The 22,776-nt window shown below is 37.2% G+C and overlaps 1 protein-coding gene across 2 annotated transcripts in view; it reads left to right on the plus strand.

Annotated features, from left to right (window-relative positions):
- The window catches only part of crebrf (creb3 regulatory factor), an 81,479-nt gene extending 62,681 nt beyond the window's left edge, over positions 1-18,798 (plus strand). Inside the window, exons 7-9 of one of the 2 annotated variants that reach the window (XM_072591010.1) lie at positions 3,708-3,781; positions 11,328-11,450; positions 13,843-18,798. In XM_072591010.1, the coding sequence (XP_072447111.1) occupies positions 3,708-3,781; positions 11,328-11,450; positions 13,843-13,958 (313 nt within the window). In that variant the 3' untranslated portion in view covers positions 13,959-18,798. Of the gene's footprint in view, positions 1-3,707; positions 3,782-11,327; positions 11,451-13,842 lie in introns of those variants that run through there. The other variant, XR_011963507.1, reaches the window with a different exon arrangement.
- The last annotated feature ends 3,978 nt before the right edge of the window (positions 18,799-22,776 follow it).

Below are 22,776 nucleotides of genomic sequence, written 5' to 3' on the forward strand. Positions count from 1 at the left end.
TTGAAGGCAATTGTAAGGAAAATGAGAATGATTTGTTAGTTAGTTAACTAGCCTGCTAGTTAGCCCCTCGAACCTATCCCATTATCCCGCGAAAATATGGTTGAATTACATCCTCACTTTTCCAACCGCCTTTACTCCATAACCCTTAATATCCTTGACTAGGAAGAATCTAATGGTTTAAGATTTAAATTCATGTCCACAGCTATTAATGTCTGCTTTTAGTGGGTATTAACTCCACACTTCTGTTGCTGTTCATATTAAATGTTTCTTCTCTCCTGACTTTTAAAGTTATGTCTTGACCTGGACACTCCTGTGAATGGGAACGTTTTCTCCATCAACAAATTATTGCTTTTATAAACAAAATTCAATCAAAACAAATCAAATCCTCCGTCAATTTCCTATTTTCCAGGGATTTCAAATTAGTTAATTAAGCATTCCACATAATCTGTTCTTAGATGTGTTGTAACATTCTACTGTTTTTGCACTTCGTTTGACCCAAGGTCAATATATAATTTTTAAGGTGCTGTTCATCGACCTGTTCAGTGTTTTACCATTAGTTGTGTGCATTTATAACACAACTTTGCCCCTTCCATATTTGAGCCCTCTAGTTATAAAGGCTAATCTGCCATTAATTTTATTGATTATTTTTAAAGTTTGACTGCTATGATATATAAGATAAGAAATGGGCAAAGTAAAAGGGTTAGGATTAGACCATGCAACCCCTTGAACCTGCTTTGCTGTTCAAAGGATATTGGCTGATCTTTACCTTGATTTCAGTTTTCTTTCTGATTCTCATAGTCCCTGATTTTCTTGTAAAAATCTTCAAATCTCAGCCTTGCATACATTAATGATGAGCTTTCAAGTCTGGGTCGAGAATTCTAAAAATGACAGTCCTTTGAAAGATCTTCTTGTCTTTGACCTGAATGGTCAATGCCTCAATTTTGAGACTAAGCCAGGTAGTTCAGGATCACTTCCAGCTGTGAAAAACATGTCATGTCCTCTCAAAATCATAGGCTTCAATGTGAGCGTCTCCCATTCTTCTAAACTCAGGAAAGCATTGAATTAGACTGGTTGGTTGTACCTCATTGACAACCTTCTCATGCTAGGAATTATCTTGGTGAATGCTTCTTGCACCAGGAGGCAAAAATATTCTTTAGGACATAACTCAATTGTGCCCTACTGCAAAGTATGATCTTACCAATGTTTGATACAATTTGGCTGGATTTCTTTAATCTTGTACTTCTGTTCTCTTGCAATAATGACCAATACACAATTTACCTTCCTGATTTTTGCTTTATCTGCATGCTCACCTTGTGTTTTGTGCATGAGGATTCATAATCATCTGAAAAGCATTTACTTGCCATTTAAAAATAGGTTTTTTTCTATCCTTCCTAACAGCATGAATAATTTCAACATTTCCTCACACTGTACTCAGTCTGCTACCTTTTTTGTCCATTCATTCTTTTGATATCTCCTTGATGACTTATGTAATGAGTTTGTAGCTTAATATGTGAGCCTGCTTTTTATTGTCAGGCCCTGCATTGAAGTCATTAATATTTAAAAGTGCTGAGTCCCAACACTGGTCATATAACAACCCACTCGTTACATAGCTTGACAACCTGAAAATGATACCTTCATTCTGATTCTGTCTTGACCACCACCTTTCTCTTTGCTGATAGATGACATCAATGCCATGACCCTTATTTTTCACAAAAGCTTTGGTGCTTTTATAAAATATCTTCAAAATCTAAATGTACTGCATCCACTGAATCCCCTTTATCTATCCTGCAAATTACATAATCTATACTCTTAATATTGCTGTCAAATATAACTCCAGGCCAGTTACTTTAGTTAGTAATGTTTTCTTTCTCCCTTTCTTTTCCATAGAGGTATTGTTTTTGCCTTTTTCCAAACTAGTAAGAGCATTCCACAATGTAAAGAAATTTTGTAAAATCTCGCTCAAAATCCATGTTTGGTCCTAACTGTATTATTAGCCTCTTTATCTAGTATTATCCATAACATCTTCAATTGGCTAGGAATTAATATTCTTTCGAGGAGTTTCTATTTCTTAACCAAATGTATATTTAAGAATTATGAAATATTTATTCAAATGATAATCATTGTTTTTTCTGCTATCATGTATTTTAAGTCATTTTTACAATCTACCTTAATTAACTTGCCTCTCATACCAATTGGAATTGATTTTAAGTTGAAGACTTTAGTTTTGAACTTAAGCACTTCACCTTTGAATTCATACATGTAATCATTCTTCCCTAGGTGATTCCTTACTGTGTGACTATTTATTAATCCCATCTCTGAGGTAGCCTGTCGCAGGTTGTTTCTTTGACACGTTATTAGAAGAAACTATTTGGATGGATTCTGTGAACTTGACCTTAAAAACTACTTTTGCTAATTTGATTTATCCAGAGTATAGGAGGATAAAAGTTAATATATTAGTGGTGTTACACGCTTCCCATTTCTTGATAAATACACTTTTACTTTATCTACTGTTACAGGGCCTACAAGCTATGCCATCATTATTTTCTGCTCTATGTTGTCCCAACTCCTTTCTCAGTGACGTCATTATATCATCCTTTATCATCACTGATGCCTCTTCCCTCTTCCACTTTGTCTCTCTTTTAGATATGTCAAGTACTGTGGGATATTTGATTCCTAAATATGGTTATCATGCAGCCACATTTCAGCATGGGCTAGTAGATTAAACCCATTTATCTATAACTGTGTCACTAATTTGTCTGCCTTATTGAGAATGCTTTGTGCAATGAGCTAATACAGCATTGATTTCAATTTTTTATAGTTTTCTGTGACTTAATCACACTAACTGCTACTATGAATCACTTTGTTCCTGCGTGTCACACTCTGCTTTCCTCTATTCAAACTGCTGTACCATTCTATATACGATGTTTTAGTGATCTGTGTCCAAACCTCATAAATCATTTTGGAGGTTCACTGTTCCTAACCTTTGACGATTTAACAACTACTTGAATCTGTCCATTTTTGGTCCAAAATTGATAACTGCAGAATTGGCCTGCATGGATATCAGCCGAACTTAGATTTCCTGACTCATTTAGTCTGTGATGTTACACTTTGTAATTTCACAATTCAGTCAATGCTATTTATAATGCCACCAATCTTGGTGTCACCAGGAAAGTTGGATAAATGGCTTTTCATTGCATGATCTAAGTTATTGACAAATATAGAAAACAGTTGAAGACAATGGAGATGCCACGGTCAGGTCCTTCCACTTAAACTTTATGCCCGTTATCTCTATTTTCTGTTACTGTAACCTAACCAAGTGAATAATTTGTGATAATATGTGTGTTTAAATTTTATCTTAAGTCTGTCATGTGAAACTTCATCACCTGCCTTCTGGAAGTCCATGAGACCTCTATCTTTAGACATTATTGTGCCTTCTGCTTCAGTTGCTGATCAAAAAAATAAATTGATTGGATTCATTGAAAATGAACTACCTACAACAAATCTGTGTTTGAGTTCTGTCTTTGATTAGCAGGCTAGACGTGAAAGAGGAATACTCGGTGACATTTGAAAGGCTCAAAATGGAAATCTCATCTTTTTTTCCGGTAGTGATATAATTTGACTTGACTTTTTAAGTTCACAGATAACAAAGTTAAGTTATATTAAGATTAATTTGAGAATATCTCCTCATTGTATATTTTTATTTGCAGGGCTTGTCGCTTAAAGAAAAAGGCTCAGTACGAGGCTAATAAAGTAAAGCTATGGGGTCTGAATACTGAATATGGTAAGATAATTGTTTTATGCAATGAAAACAGAATAAGTGTTGTAAATATGTAATAGATTAAGCAGTATCTGCAGAGAGAGAAAAACTGAAATGATGTTTTAGGCCTATGGCACTTCATCAGAGTTGTGACATATAGACGTGTATGTTTTTAAGTCAGGAAAGTAGAAGTGGTATTGTTTTGATGTTGGAAGGGATAAGGAAAGGAAAAAAATGAAAACATTAGTCCATAACAGACAAAGATCACCAACGTGAAATGTTAACTCTTTGCCTGTCTGCAGATGCTGCCTGACCTGCTAAGCAATAGCACCAATTTCTATTTTCATTCAGGATTTCTGGTATTTACGTGACTTTGCTTTTGCATTTACAGTTACATAAATGAACCACAATTCTTCACTTCAATAGGCTGTACTGTTCTTTTATAAAATAATATGCATGATGAAACTGATTTGTTTGACTGAATAATTCCTTTAATCGTTAACCTTCCTTAAGTTGGTACTGTTTAAAGTTGCAATTACTGTTTGTAGCTATTAATTATATTGCTTATTATTTTTAATTTGTCCTAAACTGGCATTATAACCACTGAGACCACTTTTGAAGTAGGTAGATACAAACAAGGAACAGGCCATTCAGTCCCTTAAGCTTGTTGCACCACTTAATCAAATCAAATCCACTTTCATACCTGCCCCAATAACTTTTTATCCCATGACTGCCAGAAAAATATTCACCTTTGCCTTAAATATTCAGAGTCTGCTTCTGCTTTACGTTCAGGGAGTGTGTTCCAAAGACACTCAACTTAGAAAAATGTTACTTCGTCTCTGTTTAAATGGGGAACATTTTATTTTAATAACTTATTGTTATTTGGATCATTTGGAAAGTGGTGGCAGAATAAGTCCTAGACAGCTTGGATTCACTAAAGGGAAGTCATGCTTGACAAATCTGGAATTGTTTGAGGATGTGACCAGTAGGGTGGACAAGGTGTCGTGTATCTGGACTTTCAAAATGCTTTTGACAAGCTTTCACACACTAGATTAGTAAGGAAAATTAAAGCTCGTGGTGTTGAATGTAATGTGTTGACATGGATAGAACTGTATGGCACACAGGATGCAGAAAGTTTGAAAAAATTGATCCTTTTCAGAGAGGCAGGCAGTGACCAGTGGAATGCTGCAGGTTCAGTGCTGGGATCCCAGCTGTTCACAATGTACATTGTCGATTTGGACGGAGGAATTGAATTTCATATCTCCAAATTTGAAGATGACTCTAAGCTGGGTGGCAGTGTGTGCTGTGAGGAGGTTGCTAAGAGGCTGCCAGCTGACTTGGACACACTAGCTGTGTGGGCAAATACTTGGCAAATGTAATATAATGTGGATAAATGTGAGGTTATCCACTTCATTCGCAAAAACTGGAAGACCAGGTTTTTATCTCTATGGTAGCAATTTAGGAAAAGGTGAGGTGCCACGAGACCTGGGTGTCATGGTGGAGCAGTCACTGAAGATTGGCATTCAATTGCAGCCGATGTGAGGAAAGCTAATGACATCCTGGCTTTCATAATTGGAAGATTTGAGTATCAGAGCATTGATGACTAGCTACAGTTATACAGGGTCTTGGTGAGGCCACACCTTGGGTATTGTGTGCATTTTTGGTCTCCTAGTCTGAGCAAGGACATTCTTGCTATTGAGGAAGTCCAGTGAAGGTTCACCAGACTGATTCCCAGGATGGCAAGACTGATATGAGGAAAGGCTGGATCAACTGGGCTTCTACTCACTGGAATTTAGAAGAATGAGGGAGGAATCACCTAGAAACATATCCTGATGGGACTGGACAGGATAGATGCAGGAAGAATGTTCCTGATGTTGGGAAAGTCCAGAGCCAGGGATCACAGTCTAAGAATAAAAGGTAAGCCATTCAGGACTGAGATGAGAAAGAATTTCTTCACCTAAGAGTTACGAACCTGTGGAATTCTGTCCCACAGGAAGCTTTTGGGGACAGTTCATTAGAGTGAGCTAGATATGGTCCTTGCAGCTAAAGAGGTCAAGGGCTATGGAGAGAAACCAGAATGGCCCAACAAGTTCACACTGACTGTTCGAAGAGTAACCCACCCAGACTCATTCCTCTACCCTATTACTCTACATTTACTCCTAACTAATGCACTAAGCTACACATTTCTGAACATGATGGGCAGTTTAGCACATCCAATTCACCTAACCTGCACGTTTTCTGGTTTATGGGAGGAAACTGGACACCTGGAGGAAACCCACGCAATCACAGGGAGAATGTGCAAACTCCACACAGACAGTCGCCCGAGGCTGGAATTGAACTGGGTCCCTGGTGTTGTGAAGCAGCAATGCTAACCACTGAGCCACTGTGCTGCCCACTGAGACTTTGAGTTATAGGGAGAGGGTGAATAGGTTGGGGCTATTTTCCCTGGAACATTGGAGTTTGAGGGGTGACCTTAGAGGTTTACAAAATCATGAGGGGCATGGATAGGATGAATAGCCAAGGTGTTTTTCCTTGCATGGGAGAGTCCAAAACTAGAGAACAGGTTCAAGTTATGAGGGGAAAGATTTAAAAAGTAATGTGTATGGAGCAGGGTACCAGAAGAATGGTGGAGGCTGGTTTAATTACAACATTTAAAAGGCAATTGGATGGGTATATGAATAGGAAGGATTTAGAGGGATATGAGCTAAGTGATGGCAAATGGGAATAGGTCAGATTGGGATGTCTAGTCGGTACAGATAAATTAGACTGTTTCTATTCTGTATGACTCTATGACTGAGTATCATGTGCAGTTCTGGTCCCCTTGTCTAAGCAAGGATATATAGTCGCAATAGGGGGAATGGAGCAGCGATTCACCAGGCTCTCTCCTGGATTGGTGGGTCTCTTCTATGAAAAGAGATAAAGGATACTGAAGCATCATTCTTGTGAGTTTAGAAGAATGAGAGATGACCTCGAAATGCTTGCAAAATTTATAAAGATATGTACAAAGTGGTACAAAAAAGATATTTACCCTGAAAACTGGGAGCTGGAACAAGGGGACATAATTTCAGAATAAAGACTATCAAAATGGAACTGGGATGAGGAAGAACCTCTTTACTCACACAATGATGAATCTTTGGAATACTCTACCCTGTGGAAGCTCACTGATTACGTTCAAGAAAGGGAATGGTGAGTTTCTAGGCATCAAGCAATATGGCGATAATATGGGATAATATATGTTGAACTAGATAATGAGCCATGACTAGATGGTGGAACAGTTTCAAGTTACTAAATGGCCTATTCCTGCTCTGTAGTTTCTTACAGTGAACCAGGTCATTGAGGGTTCAGCAGTAAGACAGCAATAACATTTCCAGATCAGAGTTGCATTAAGATGCAATGTACCAAATCAATTGTCCATTGATAGAGCAGCTAACAATTTCTGCTCCTTTAGAGATCTAAAAAGTTGGCAGTTTTGTGGATTTTGGGGTTGTTAGAACATAGAACATAGAACAATACAGCACAGAACAGGCCCTTCGGCCCACGATGTTGTGCCGAACTTCTAACCTAGATTAAGCACCCATCCATGTACCGATCCAAATGCCGCTTAAAGGTCGCCAATGATTCTGACTCTACCACTCCCACGGGCAGCGCATTCCATGCCCCCACCACTCTCTGGGTAAAGAACCCACCCCTGACATCTCCCCTGTACCTTCCACCCTTCACCTTAAATTTATGTCCCCTTGTAACACTGTGTTGTACCCGGGGAAAAAGTTTCTGACTGTCTACTCTATCTATTCCTCTGATCATCTTATAAACCTCTATCAAGTCACCCCTCATCCTTCGCCGTTCCAACGAGAAAAGGCCGAGAACTCTCAACCTATCCTCGTACGACCTACTCTCCATTCCAGGCAACATCCTGGTAAATCTTCTCTGCACCCTCTCCAAAGCTTCCACATCTTTCCTAAAGTGAGGCGACCAGAACTGCACACAGTACTCCAACTGTGGCCTAACCAAAGTCCTGTACAGCTGCAACATCACTTCACGACTCTTGAATTCAATCCCTCTGCTAATGAACGATAATACTCCATAGGCCTTCTCACAAACTCTATCCACCTGAGTGGCAACCTTCAAAGATCTATGTACATAGACCCCAAGATCCCTCTGTTCCTCCACCTGACTAAGAACCCTACCATTAACCCTGTATTCCGCATTCTTATTTGTTCTTCCAAAATGGACAACCTCACACTTGGCAGGGTTGAACTCCATCTGCCACTCCTCAGCCCAGCTCTGCATCATATCTAAGTCCCTCTGCAGCCGACAACAGCCCTCCTCACTGTCCACAACTCCACCTATCTTCGTATCATCTGCAAATTTACTGACCCACCCTTCGACTCCCTCTTCCAAGTCATTAATAAAAATTACAAACAGCAGAGGACCCAGAACTGATCCCTGCGGAACTCCACTTGTAACTGGGCTCCAGGCTGAATATTTACCATCTACCACCACTCTCTGCCTTCGACCGGTTAGCCAGTTTTCTATCCAATTGGCCAAATTTCCCTCTATCCCATGCCTCCTGACTTTCCGCATAAGCCTACCATGGGGAACCTTATCAAATGCTTTACTAAAATCCATGTACACTACATCCACTGCTCTACCCTCATCCACATGCTTGGTCACCTCCACGAAGAATTCAATAAGACTTGTAAGGCAAGACCTACCCTTCACAAATCCGTGCTGGCTGTCCCTAATCAAGCAGTGTCTTTCCAGATACTCGTAAATCCTATCCCTCAGTACCCTTTCCATTACTTTGCCTACCACAGAAGTAAGACTATCTGGCCTGTAATTCCCGGGGTTATCCCTATTCCCTTTTTTGAACAGGGGCACAACATTTGCTACTCTCCAGTCCCCTGGTACCACCCCCGTTGCCAGTGAAGACGAGAAGATCATTGCCAACGGTACTGCAATTTCCTCTCTTGCTTCCCACATAATCCTAGGATATATCCCGTCAGGCCCAGGGGACTTGTCTATCCTCAAGTTGTTCAAAATGTCCAACACATCTTCCTTCCTAACAGGTATCTCTTCTAGCTTATCAGTCCGTTTCACACTCTCCTCTTCAACAATACGGTCCCTCTCGTTCGTAAATACTGAAGAGAAGTACTTGTTCAAGACCTCTCCTATCTCTTCCGACTCAATACACAGTCTCCCACTACTGTCCTTGATCGGACCTACCCTCATTCTTGTCATTCTCAGGTTTCTCACATATGCATAGAATGCCTTGGGGTTATCCTTGATCCTATCCGCCAAGGATTTTTCATGCCCTCTCTTAGCTCTCCTAATCCCTTTCTTCAGGTCCCTTCTGGCTATCCTGTATTCCTCCCCTGCTCTGTCTGAACCCTGTTTCCTCAACCTTATGTAAGCCTCCTTCTTCCTCTTTACTAGACATTCAACCTCCCTCGTCAACCAAGGCTCCCTCACACGACCATTTCTTTCCTGCCTGATCGGTACATACATATCAAGGACACGTCGTATCTGCTCCTTGAAAAAGTTCCACATTTCCACCACATCCTTCCCTGACAGCCTATGCTCCCAACGTATGCTCCTCAAATCCTGTCTTACAGCATCGTAATTTCCCTTCCCCCAATTGTAAAATCTTCCTTGTTGTGCGCACCTATCTCTCTCCATAACTAAGGTGAAAGTCACAGAGTTGTGGTCACCATCACCAAAATGTTCACCCACTAACAAGCCCACCACTTGTCCCGGTTCATTACCGAGTACCAAATCCAATATGGCCTCCCCTCTGGTTGGACACTCTACATACTGCGTTAGAAAAGCTTCCTGGACACACTGCACAAACACCGCCCCATCCAATCTACTTGATCTAAAGAGCTTCCAATCAATATTTGGGAAGTTGAAGTCGCCCATGACTACGACCCTGTGGCTTCTGCACTTTTCCAAAATCTGTTTCCCAATCTGTTTCTCCACATCTCTGCTGCTATTGGGGGGCCTATAATAAACACCCAACAAGGTGACTGCACCTTTCCTATTTCTGACTTCAGCCCATACTACCTCCAGAGGCAGATCCCCCTCAAACTTCCTTTCTGCAGCCGTAATACCATTTCTAATTAGCAATGCCACCCCCACCCCCCCTCCTTTTTTACCACCCTCCCTAATCTTACTGAAACATCTGTAACCAGGAACCTCCAACAGCCATTCCTGTCCCTCATCTATCCATGTTTCCGTGATGGCCACAACATCGTAGTCCGAGGTACCGATCCACGCCTTAAGTTCACCCACCTTATTTCTGATACTCCTTGCGTTGAAGTATACGCACTTGAGCCCATCTCTGTGTCCGCAAGTAGTCCCTGTCAGTGCTACCTTCTCCACAGCCTCCCTACAGTCTTGTTCTTTGTCATGTGAGTAATTGATCTGTATGGAGGCATTTGATGGAAGAAATTATTACATTCATTTCCTTCAGATTTTACCCTCTGCTCAAACTCTTTAAAAAAAATGATTAATGACTGACGTTTTGTGTATCCATCAATAATTATGCAGAATATAGACCAGTTCCACTTCAAAATGGATGAATAGGCCTCTGGAGAGAAAAGGCTAATAAAGAAAGCTACTGTAACATGCAGAGAATGCCTAATTTGGAATCAATTTTAAATTTTGTTGAACTAATTGGTAGACTTTTATCTTAGCGTACTTTATTTTAACAACCTCTGCTCTCCCAAAGCAGACATTTCAAAGTATGTATGTTTTCAGAAACAGCTACACCTTTAACCAAATCTCTCTCTAATATATCTTATGAAATCAAATGTTAAAATAGGTATTCCAGCTATCTATAAAATGATCATGTTTTATTCTGACTGTTCCAGAAGATCCATGGATGTGATTGTATCCATTCTTCTGCAGACCAGGATTCAGTGCAAGTTGAATATAATAATTCCCTTTGCAACTCCCATTATAACTCTTTCCAACCCCTACCCACTTAAACAGCCCCCCCATACCTCTATACTAATCTGCAAATGCTAAGTTAAAACATTTGTTGTTGAATAGAAAGTTTTGATTGCTTGCCCTTACAGTGGCTTCAGTGACAGCTCTCCATAAATATCTGTTCTAAAGTGTCTCCTTGAAAAGCAATAAGTTGTTTAAAATTTGGTTAACCTTCACTGTATCTATAGCATTGTTTCAGCTATAACCAATTGCTAATTGAAGAGTTAACTGAATGAAAAAATTCAAACAAGATTTAATGCATTTTTCACTTCTTGTCATTGAAATCAGTGACAAGATTTTTGTCAACATTTTCAACGTACTGGAAGTAGTGCACAGCATGGAGCAAACATTGCTAAAGTTTGTCAATGTACAAAAATATTTTGTTTGCATTTCTGCATTCCTCATGTTTGTTTGTTTACCTGGTATAATATAATTTAGTATTTCTCTTGTACCCTAAGATCTATTTTTCCAAATATTTTATTACAAGATTACCCAGAGCTGCAGATTTTTGTGTCATGCTGACATTTGCTTTTATCTACATTGGAATTTTCTAATTTTCATAACATGTTGTTCTTTGCAGATCATCTGCTTTATGTGATTAACTCAATAAAACAAGAAATAGTAAATAGAGTACAGAGGCAGGGGGAGAAAGGAAGTGGCAGCATCCTAGAAAAACTTGAAAATCTCTTAAATGAAACACTCGGTAAGAAATTATTTTCTTTTTACTTCCTACTGTTTGCTTGCCCATCCCCACGTTTCTCTCAGTAATTTACTTCAAGACTATATATTAATCTTGGTAAGTTATTTCAACTAAAAGAATTCACCAGATTTGTTTTTAATGTCCTATGTGTTTCTTAGATATTAACCTTAATGGAATCAACAGCAAATTATTCCCAACAGTGTGGAAACAGGCCATTACGCCCAACGTGTTCACACTAACCCTCCGAAGAGTAAGCCACCCAGACCCATTCCCTACTCTAGACTTCCCCCTGACTAATGCACCTAACACAGTGAGCAATTTAGCATGGCCAGTTCACCTGACCTGCACATCTTTAAACTGTGGGAGGAAACCGGAGCACCCAGTTTCCATTCTGTCGCCCGAGGCAGGAATCGAACCCTTGTACTCTTTAGAATTTACAAGAATGAGAGGAGTCCTTTTGAAACATATAAAATTCTTAGGGGGTATGACAGGGTAGATGTGGAGAGCTTGTTTCCTTTGTGGAAGAGTCTAGGACCAGTGGACAAAATCTCAGAGTAAACAGTTACCCATTTAAAACAGAGATGAGGAATTTCTTTTTTAAGAGTAGTGAATTTATGGTCGTTTTACCATCAAGAGTTGTTGATTCTAGTTATTAAGTGTATTCAAGGCTGAGATAGAATTTTTAATTATAATGGTTTTCATCCAAGTTAGTGGTTGTGCGTAAAGTTTAGTTCAGGATTATCAAATTAGCCATGATTCATTGAATGGCAGAGCAGTTTTGATGGGTCGACTGGCCTACTTCTGCTCTCTATGTCTTAAACGCACTAACAAATTTTAGTATTGTTCTGAGTTTTAAACTATGTAATCATTGGAGTCATAGAGATGTACAGCATGAAAACAGACCCTTCAGTCCAATTCATCACGTCACTTGGAAAGAGGAAATCAAAACTAATCTTTTGAATGCCACTTATTATTTTTTTTATTTTTATACACTCTTCTTCGTTCTTGTGATATACTACATGATTTTTAGTTTCTGCTATACTTTTCACAGGAATGTTGCAAACGTTGACATACGAGGAGTAATCCCAGTATATTTTATTTTGTTATTCTTGTATTATTAGGCAATGGAGGACTGAGTTATTCATTATTTTGTGTAAAATATATTTAAGATTCTTAAACCAGTAGATTTCTGAGTGAACTTTTGTCCCTACAGCTAACAATAATAGATTTCTCAGACCATAGCTCTCCTAATTTTGGTACATTGAGACAAAATAAACTTTTCTGGGTCACCTATTAGGAAAAGAAAGTTCGATAGATTACAGCGATTCAGCAAGAAAGTGGCTGCTTTTTGTTTTTACATTTTCGTTTCTCATCTTTTGCCTCACCTTACTGGCTGCAAGGTTTTAATCACCGGATACCAAGCCACTGATCTCATGGGTCAGCTGGCAGAAAGTATTGAGAATAGCTGCATGTGTCAATATTTTTCTTGCAACATCTCATTGTCAATTAACTGATTTAATCAGAGTTAGGTTTAACTGGAATTTCTCATTCCTTATTGAAGGATATGAAATTATTAACGGATCAGATTGTTTTGGTAACATAAGCAGAGAATAAAATGTGGACTTCAGGTGCTGACGCTCAGAATTGAAGAATGTGGTGCTGGAAAAGTACTGCCGGTCAAGCAGTATCCGAGGAGCAGCAGAGTTGACATTTCAGGCATAAGCCATTCATCAGGATTCCTGATGAAGGCCTTATGCCTGAAACGTCACCTCTCCTGCTCCTCAGATGCTATGTAAAGAGAGGGTAGTCTATGGGCCAAGTGGTAAGAGTGCATGGGGAGCAGTTGTTGATGCAAGGAGTTCTGCATCTGTCTTCCCACCCACCAACATTTGTAATGGCCACTGAGCTGCAGTCACTGGCCATCATGCGAGGAGTTGCATCTGTGGTCATTTGAAAACTTAGAAAACATAATTGACATTCTGTCTCGCTCTCTATCAGATTGCCCAACGCTCTCTGATGGTCATTAGATTGGTGACTTGCACCTTAACTGGTAGGGCTGCCTTTCCAGTAGCATTGGAGAGCATCCCATTGGGTGCCTCCCTGCCATCCTTGGCTTGGATAGTCTGCCTGCACCATGACCTTTTGAATTGTATCTCCATTTTAAAATAGTGGTTGGCATGTCTTTAACCAACCATATGGGGTCAGCACATGGAACTGGTTCACAAGTCAGTTTGGAACTCTGAAATGAGAATTTCAGAGAATGTTGATGAGAAGTCAACACAGCCTGCCTCATTGAAATGTAAATGTAATAGAGGTAATAGTTAAGATTATAAAATATCTAATTTTTGTTTTAAAAGTGATTACCAGTCTTATGTTTTTATTCCTTTCCTGATAGGGACAACAGTAGCTGGACAAACATCTGACTTTGTCAATCAAGTGTTAGAAAAAACAGGAGAAGGAGACCCAACAGGTGGTCTTGAAGGTCTTCGCGTACCCACATCAAAAGTGTAACACGATATCTTCTGTCAGAAACAACTTCAACCTATAGTTACATGTTTGCCATTTTTGTGATAAATGTTTGATTCATTATAGCAAGTGACATTTTGTTAGTTGTGTTAAACCTGCTTGAAAAGGAGAAGGAAAACTCATGTTAGAGTTCTAGAAAAGAAATGCACAATGAAATAAGTATGGTTATGTGTGCTCAGGTACTATGAGGTAAATTTCACTTACCTATAAAATGAGTAGGGATTGATGTGTTCTAAAATGTTGGTAGGAACTTATGTTAAGTTTCCATAGAAATGTGGATGTAGTAGTTGAATCAAGAAATCAAGAAAATTAGTTTGTAATTATTTTTAAAGTTAACCGCTGTTGCTGATTTTTTTTTCCATTAGTAACATTATATATTTCTTTTGTATATACTATATATTCTTGTATTATTAAGTATGAGTTAAATAGTTCATATAGTAAATTACATGGCCTTTTCCAGACATTGTGTGAGTATTTAAGTTTGAGAAAGGAGTAATATTCTCTGTGCCTTGTATTTAAATGAAAGTAAAGATGTAAGGTGAAATGGATGTACAGTGGGTAAATTTTATGGATTTAAAAAAGTATTTGTTTATTTTCACTCTTTGGCTGTTTAAACCATTTTGAATGTAAATAGGAATATTTCAGCAATGTAGATATATGCCACAGAGTCTGTATTGTATAAAGATGGTTATTGAAACATGAGTTTCGGTACTTTTCAGAAATATTTGCACACTATTTTGTACCAAAGACAAATGCAACTATATGGCATAATGCCAGTGAAGTAAGGTTTTGCACAGCTAACACTGATACAGAATTGAATGTAATCAGGGTTGGGGTTAGGGTTTTACTAGAACTGTGAAATAGGTTGTGTGGGTCCAAATAGCCACAGAAAGAGGATGCAAATACACTTTATCTGATTTTTATCCCTATAAGCTATTGTTAAGCTTCTAGGAAATCAGATAGTAAGAGTTTATGGACTCTTGTCTTCTGCAGATTAGATGCATAGCAAAAGAATGTAATTTATTTGTAGTTCTGTGTTAACATTTCAGTGTAATATAGTGGCTTGTAATTGTTACATTAAAAAAGATAAATGCATGTATGTGGTAGACTCTTGAAGGCAAATAACTAAAATTTGATTTTAACAATTTGTACAATTGTATAAATGTATATTGCCTCCCAATTCTGAAATTCCTAAGTTGCCACTTTTTCCATTTAATGCAGTAATGTGCATGTCAAATTTCTAAATGTTTCTCGATAGGATGTAAAAAGTACTTCTAAAGCTATATATTTTTGTATTCTCAATTAAGTAACCAAAATAGTTATTGTAAAAGCTAAATATCTGAATTCTGTTGATCCTATTTGTTCAATTGGTGTAGCTTTTCAATTAGGACAGTATAAATAGACCAACATGAGTTTTTAGCTTTTATTTTCATATTCATTAGTAGTAACTGGATTGAAAGGTTGTATCACTTTGGTTAGGTTATGGATCTAAAAGTTACTTCACATATTAATGAGTTCAGTCATTGTGAAGTGCTGATATCTGAGTGGTATTGTTGGACGTCAGAGCTTAATGTTAACATCCATCCTACTGGCAGCTGTAGAAGTGCAGTTAATCTTATTTTTGTGTTTCTTTGTAAATAAAAAAAGCTTGTTAATTGATAACACTTTATTTTATGAATATTAGAATTGCACTTTGTCACCATTGCATTTGTACTCCTGCCATTTGCTGCTACTCCTGACCTGTAAGAATGCTACAGTGATACTTGATTTATACCTGCTAGTAAAATGTATAGTTACTCTTGGGTAACAAAATGAAAGCAAGCTGTGCAGCTTTACATTTTACCAGGGGACTCTGTGGCATTAAATAGTCTAGAGATGGTCGTAATTTGATGCCAGTAATATCTTGCTTCCTTTTTCATAAATATTTTAATCTATGCTAATATATAAAATAACCTTTAAAAAGAGAGATGTATAATGTTCTGTTTGGAATTTTGACAGACTGAGCATGTTAAGTATTCTTGGAATGATTGATTTATTCTTGTCATACATTCTGAAACAACAGATCTGTAAAACTCTCCAGTTAGAAATATAGCACTGAAAAGCTATATTTATAAATTTGAATATGTCCAGTTCTATTTTCAGATTCATAATGTTTTTTTTTCTGGCATAATTGCAATAATTTTTACAATGCAGGTCTCACGTGGATCCTGCCATTTTTCCCACCACCAGTTTGGATATTCAAAAGGATGACTTTTTAAAATCAAGATTTAGTTTTGGATACTGAAAGAAATATAGCTCACAAAATCAGATTTTAAAATGTATGATAAAATGCTGTGTATTCTGAGTAAAACTGATCCATTCAGAAAGTACAAACCCAGCAACAAAATGCATGCAAGTTCAAGAAGTGGCGCAATGTTTATGCCTTAATAAGATGGATTTTCAAATATAAACTGATGCCATATACCATTTTAGACAAACCTGTTGAAAATTCAATATTGTTGGGAACTACTGATGGATAGGTGAGGTGCTACAGCAGATTAAAACAGGACAAGTTAAAACTTTACAATAATTATCAGTATCACTCTGCTTTATGACTGGTGCATTTTTTGTTAGATGCAGATAATCCAAATTATCAGTACTCTGGAGGTATATTCTACATATAATATTTATTGTGACTACAACCAAGATGATTTGTGTGTGATGCTTTCCAGTATTTCATAATTGAATGATAGATTTTGTTGTGAAGAATAACATTCCAGTTATTAACCAACTTACTCAGATTTTAGCACCTTTCCTGTGTAATGTAAATTTAACAAGCCTATAAACATCCATAGGAAATGGCAAATACTTAGTATGAGTGCCTGATTTATATGAAAATAAAAGTGTAATAAATGGCAAATGTTTCATTTTCACAAGTGTCTGAGTAATTAATTGTACCACTTTGCACTAGCTCAGTTCAAATTCTAGTTTTAATTCTGAAAGAATCTTTGTTAACAGATCTCTCAGAAAAATGTATTGCTGTCCTTATTGTCCACAAATCACCTTTTTTGACATTTTAGGGAAATCTGACTTAAATTCTCATTGCATTTTTGCCAGTTATGTACATATGTTAATTTTTATGAATACACATTGTGCTATTAAAAGGTTAAACATTGTTTTCCACGTAGTTGTAAATTAAAATTTTACCATGAACTCAACACTTAAGCTTACATTTAAAGTTGACAGGTCTGTTGTTTCCAATATAAATCTACTTGTACTCTTTTTATAAAATTGTGTTTGAGACACAATATGTATTTAATGGTGGCACTAGCAGTGGTATTGCTATTCATTTGAAATCCTGACCATCTATGCAGTTGTCTTCCTTCATGTAATTATGTGAAATAAGTCTTCACTTTACAAGAAATTTTGAACTTCTGTCTGCTTTTTTTAATTTGTACTGCAATCAATCCTGACTTTAGATTAAATCTTATGAACTGTTGGCTATTTCACTAGAGCAATGTCATTTAATTTCATTCCTACTTTTAGTCATTCCATCTCTACACCACAACTATCTGATACCTTTCCAAGAGATTGGATAAAGGTGGTTGTAGATAATATAGTTGTTAATACCCAGAGAATCATTTCATGAAAGTTTATCAAATGTATAATTTCTTTTACGTGTATTGAATGATCCTGGATCTTTATTCATTTTGTGCAATCATTTATGGGACCCAATTAGCTTAAAAATGTATCTATTAGGTAAATCTTCATCACTTCTTTTTGTGTAATGAAGAAAGCAAGACTTAGTGAAAAATTATTTGTAAAGTGGTTATTACCTTTGAAAGAAAGTAATTTTAATTGGATATTTGGACATGTTTGGCTGTTTACTCCAGTTGTATCCCCTAGTAATACTCTTTTGTGTGTCTGTATTGGTATTTAGAATTTGCATCAACTTCAATAATGTCGTATACTATAAAATGTAGACAAGTATTTTTCCATTTTGGAGATCATTTCCTACTTGTGCTTTAAGTCTGTTTGGCACCAACAGTATGCTCAAGGAAGTTATGAAGGTAGTCATCTCACCCAGCAACTTTACATCAAGTTGAAATACAAAGCATATTTATCTTATTCCTGATTTGGAGATGCCAGTGTTGGATTGGGGTGTACAAAGTTAAAAAGCACACAACACCAGGTTATAGTCCAACAGGTTTAATTGGAAGCACTAGTTTTTGGAGCGCTGCTCCTTCATCAGGTCTTCCAATTAAACCTGTTGGACTATAACCTGGTGCTTCCAGTTAAACCTGTTGGACTATAACCTGGTGCTTCCAGTTAAACCTGTTGGACTATAACCTGGTGTTGTGTGATTTTTATCTTATTCCTGATACTTTAGAAGGGAGTACATTTTATCTGGACTGATTTGAATTGTTGCTGTGAATACTATACATTACTAAAACTAATACAAAATATTTTAATTAAAGGTGCATGTTATGTGCTTTAATGGAGTACCAATGTCATTCTCCTACCAAAAATACATTAGTCATAGATATGATGTTACTTTTAGCTAATCTCCCAATTAATATGTGTGCCTGTTAATCATTTTTTGATAAATGTAGCATTGGTAAGTGTTTTAGATTTCCTCATTCTTAAAGGGAAACAGTCATTCTAAACAACATATTTTTCATTCAGCATTAACTAGTATCTATTTAGACTGTCAACAGTAGCACAAAATATTTTCTAGCACATGAACGTCAACTCTTACAGTGTATATGCTAGTTTTTGCTGAGCTATTAAGAGTTCACTGTTTATTGTTTGAATATTAATAAAATATCATGGTAAATGTAGATAATTTGTGCTTATCATTGAACCATCACTCCAAATCATCAGTAACTATTGTGAATCATTTTGGTTACTGCTGGTGATTATCACTTTCAAATGATTATTCATGGCTGTAGTTAAACGTCACATGGAAGCATGGGTGTATCCAAGGAAAATTCTCTAAAAAATGTATTCTGTTGTTTTACAGCTTGCATTGTGTGAATGGGATTGATGCATATACATGGCAGAGCCTTGTATTACAATTGATTTTGTATTCATTAAAAAACGTTATTAGCAACAGTATGTTTATACAAATGTGCTGTGCCATTAAGTAGTGGAACATGGATTTAAATCAGTCACATTTGGACTTGTCAACAAGAAATGGGAAATTGGAAAACAAATCATCCTGAGTTTTGAATACTTAGCTCAAGGGTGACATAAACGGACTCCTAAAAATGGGCTTCCTGCTCATATTTTTGATTAGGACATGGGAAGCTTAGTTTTTTTTAATGTTAGCAACTAGTTACCAATGATGCTATATGTTTGCCAGTGACAACCTGGAGACATTTTATTTAACCTCTATGTAGGTTTACACTAATGAAAAGGTTTTAATTCATATGCATTTGCTGACTGTACAGAATACGATGGAACAGAGTTGAATGAACAAGGTTGTGTTTGTGATTGTGCCCCTTAACAGTTTTCCTATTGCGTTGTATCAGCCAGGTGTTGGTACTGCAGCTTCTTGTAATCGCAGTCTGAATTTCATATTGTTTTGCAGAGATTATAATAAAGCAACTAAACCCCAGAATGGGTGTCCTGAACTTAATTCTATTTGATTATGTTGAACTAGTGTTGCAAGATGCATCTTGAAGAAGGATTTGTTCTATCATGTTTCTTTTGAAAGCAAGTGTTGTAAACTTGGAGATGAGCTATCTGCTCTCAGCCCAAGTAACTTTAGTTTTTTTTAAGTTGGAACACTAGAAGCAGCATGATGCAGTGGGGTCAAGCTCTCACAGAGCCAGAATTTTAATTTTAGCTTTAAGAAGTTGTTGGGATCTTAAAGCTGGATGTGGAAGCTGTTATTCCTCTCTCTCTTACAGCTAAAAGATTTGAGTTCTAATCCTGCTGCTACAATTGCATGTGAGACAATCTATTTTACTAAATTTGCCTTTGTCAGTGTTGTCTTTGTGGAATGTTACTATTTTGGAACAGTTGCTATTTAGAAGGTAAATAATGTATTATTTTAAGTTTCTCAATAGAGTTATTTTCATTTTTTTGTTTGCTTTATAACTATAGTGTATAAGTGTGTTTAGTTTCAAGCCTGGAAATTTGACCAATTGAAGAACATCTGGAATACAATTCTTTACACTTGCCTTTAAAAATATGAAAACATTGAGGTCTGAGCTATCTTCATATATTTTGAGGCAGTTTGACCTAATAAAAAAATTGGGGGCTTTTGTCAGGATCCAAATCTCTAATTCCAGTTTGGATTTAGTTTTATTGAACTCAAAGACTGAGAGTGATGAGTGTTTTTTTTTGTTAATATTCACTTAGTTTAAATAGGGTGTGCTCTGTGTAGTAATGGGTCTTCCAGTTACTCAGAATTTCCTGGGGGTGGAAAAGTCACTTCAGAAGTTCTGCAGAAAGCAAGAAAGGCAATGCTTTTGGAATTGGCAGGCAAGATGGAGTTGGGGTTGTCTGTGTGAAAAAGAAATTAATTGCAGGAGAAGATCAACATTTACAATTGTCAGCAATGCCATCAGAATCTTTGGAAATGGCTAAATCTCAATTGCAAATGGAGAGGTCTGAATCAGAGGGGAATTTTTTTTTTAAAAAGCCATGGCAGAACAAAAAAAAGGAAATGAAACAGTTTGAATTTCTATTAAAACAGACAGAAAAAGAGATTTTGAAGTCCAGAGTTAGAACTGAAAGCTCAAATCCTAATAAAAAATGCACAGGCAGAGGAAAAAGGTAGGAGTAGTGATGAATATATGATGTCAAGCAGTCTCATTGTAGCCTGATGGGGATCTGTTTAAATATGTCTGTTGACAAGAAGGTTTGACAAGAAGGATATAGAAACTTTTTACATTGCATTTCAGAAGGTGGCTATATGAAATGGCCAGTGACCATGTGAGTATTATAAAGTTGAATTATACAGCACGCAAACAGCTATTTTTGGTTCAGCTCATCCATGTGAACCAGATTCCTAAACAGCTCTAGTCCAACTGCCAACATTTGGCCCATATCCCTCTAAAACTTTCCTATTTGTGTACCCATTTGAGATGCCTTTTAAATGCTGCAACCACCTCCATCATTTCTTCTGGCAGCTGGTCCCATACACTCACCACCCTCAGCATTTTAAAAAATTGTCTCAGAAGCATTTTTTTAAATCTTCCCCCCTCCCGCCTCCTCCTCACCTTAACCTGAACCCCTTTAGTTTAGGACTCACCTACCCTTGGAAAAAGATCTTGGCTATTCACACCACTAACTCTCTGCCTATAGCAGATACCTTAAGATGCTGGAGCAGTACCACCAATGCTGTCTGCATAAGATCTTGTGAATCTGCTGGGAAGAAAGGCATACCAGCATCTTCTACCAGGCCAACATTGGCAGCATTTGAAGTACTGACCACCTTTGACCGACTGCAATAGGCTAGGCATGTAGTCCACACGTTAAACAAATAATTCCCTAAACAGGTGCTCTACCCCCAGCTCTGAAATGACAGGCCAGCTGCAGGTGGACAGAAGAAATATTTGCCCTTATGATTTTACAAATCTCCATAAGGCCAACTCAAGTGAATTTAAACTGAATAACTAAAACTACCTGTGAGTTACCAAAAAAGTTAAATTTGTTTATATTGAGAAAATGTGAATAATAAATTCCAATGGAGGGAATTCCTTTAGATCACATTACAGATTTCACCATCTTAACAACACATAACCTTGTGCCATAATCTAATTTACAGAGAGCAGGATTTACTTCCAGCCTCATTTATAATTCTATTGCAAATATATGTTCTTATGAGATTACAGCTGTTTTGTAGTTAATGTGTGTATACATAGTCATTTTACTGAACTCCATTGGATACCAAATCTGCAGAGGGCTTTGAATCCTAAATTTGATGATTTCCATTTGTGAAACCATGTCAGCCAGATTCCGGAGAAGCAGGGAAAACATATCCACCAGAAGAATATTGTCATGTACTGATATGAACCAGACCAGACCACCTCAAAATATTTAAAGAAGATAGCCCAGACCCTTTTTCTTGTTTTAAAAGTAGATATGAAGTGGGTGTTCCAAATGTGATGTGACTGATCAAACTACTCAAAGTTAAGCAAAACAATTCATTTAAATACTGTAGTTAAAATACAAACAAAAGGAAGAGGAATTTAAAATAACAGCTATTGAAAAACGTAATAATAGATACCATGCATATTACTAATTAACTATTCCAACATAGTAACATCCCGTAAACACACTCCTTAGCAAAAAGGCAAATTCAGACACAGATTCTTACATGCAGTTCTCTAATTCAGGAGGAGGAAAAAACATTGAGAAACTCCAGAGCAAGTAGGAGCTAGGAATTATTCACTGAATTTTCCAAATCTTCTGAGTTCCCAAACAGTTTCTGCTGCTAAAGCTAATAAATATTAGAAAGCCAAGTCTGAGAGAGCTGGCCAACCCCATTCAGGTTGTTTTTAAAAAAGCCCAAGGCCTCCTAAGCTGTTTACCTAAGCCATCTTCAGTAGCCAGTTTGGTACTTCTGCCTTTTCTAATCTCTCTTCAAAAAGGACAAAATAACTTATAGTACCTTGACAATGCTGTCACTTCAAAAAGTTGATTAAACTACATTATACGTTCTATAATAATAAAAATAAGTTTACTTACATATTTTGTTTTTTTTATCACCTGAAAGGCATATTTGTTCAAGATCTCTGTGCTTCTCTAATTCTGCCAATTTGTTCATTCTGAATTATAATTCCTCCACCAGTGGTGGCCATGCCTTTAT

Source organism: Chiloscyllium punctatum, chromosome 20 (assembly GCF_047496795.1).
Source record: "Chiloscyllium punctatum isolate Juve2018m chromosome 20, sChiPun1.3, whole genome shotgun sequence".
Lineage (NCBI taxonomy): Eukaryota > Metazoa > Chordata > Chondrichthyes > Orectolobiformes > Hemiscylliidae > Chiloscyllium > Chiloscyllium punctatum.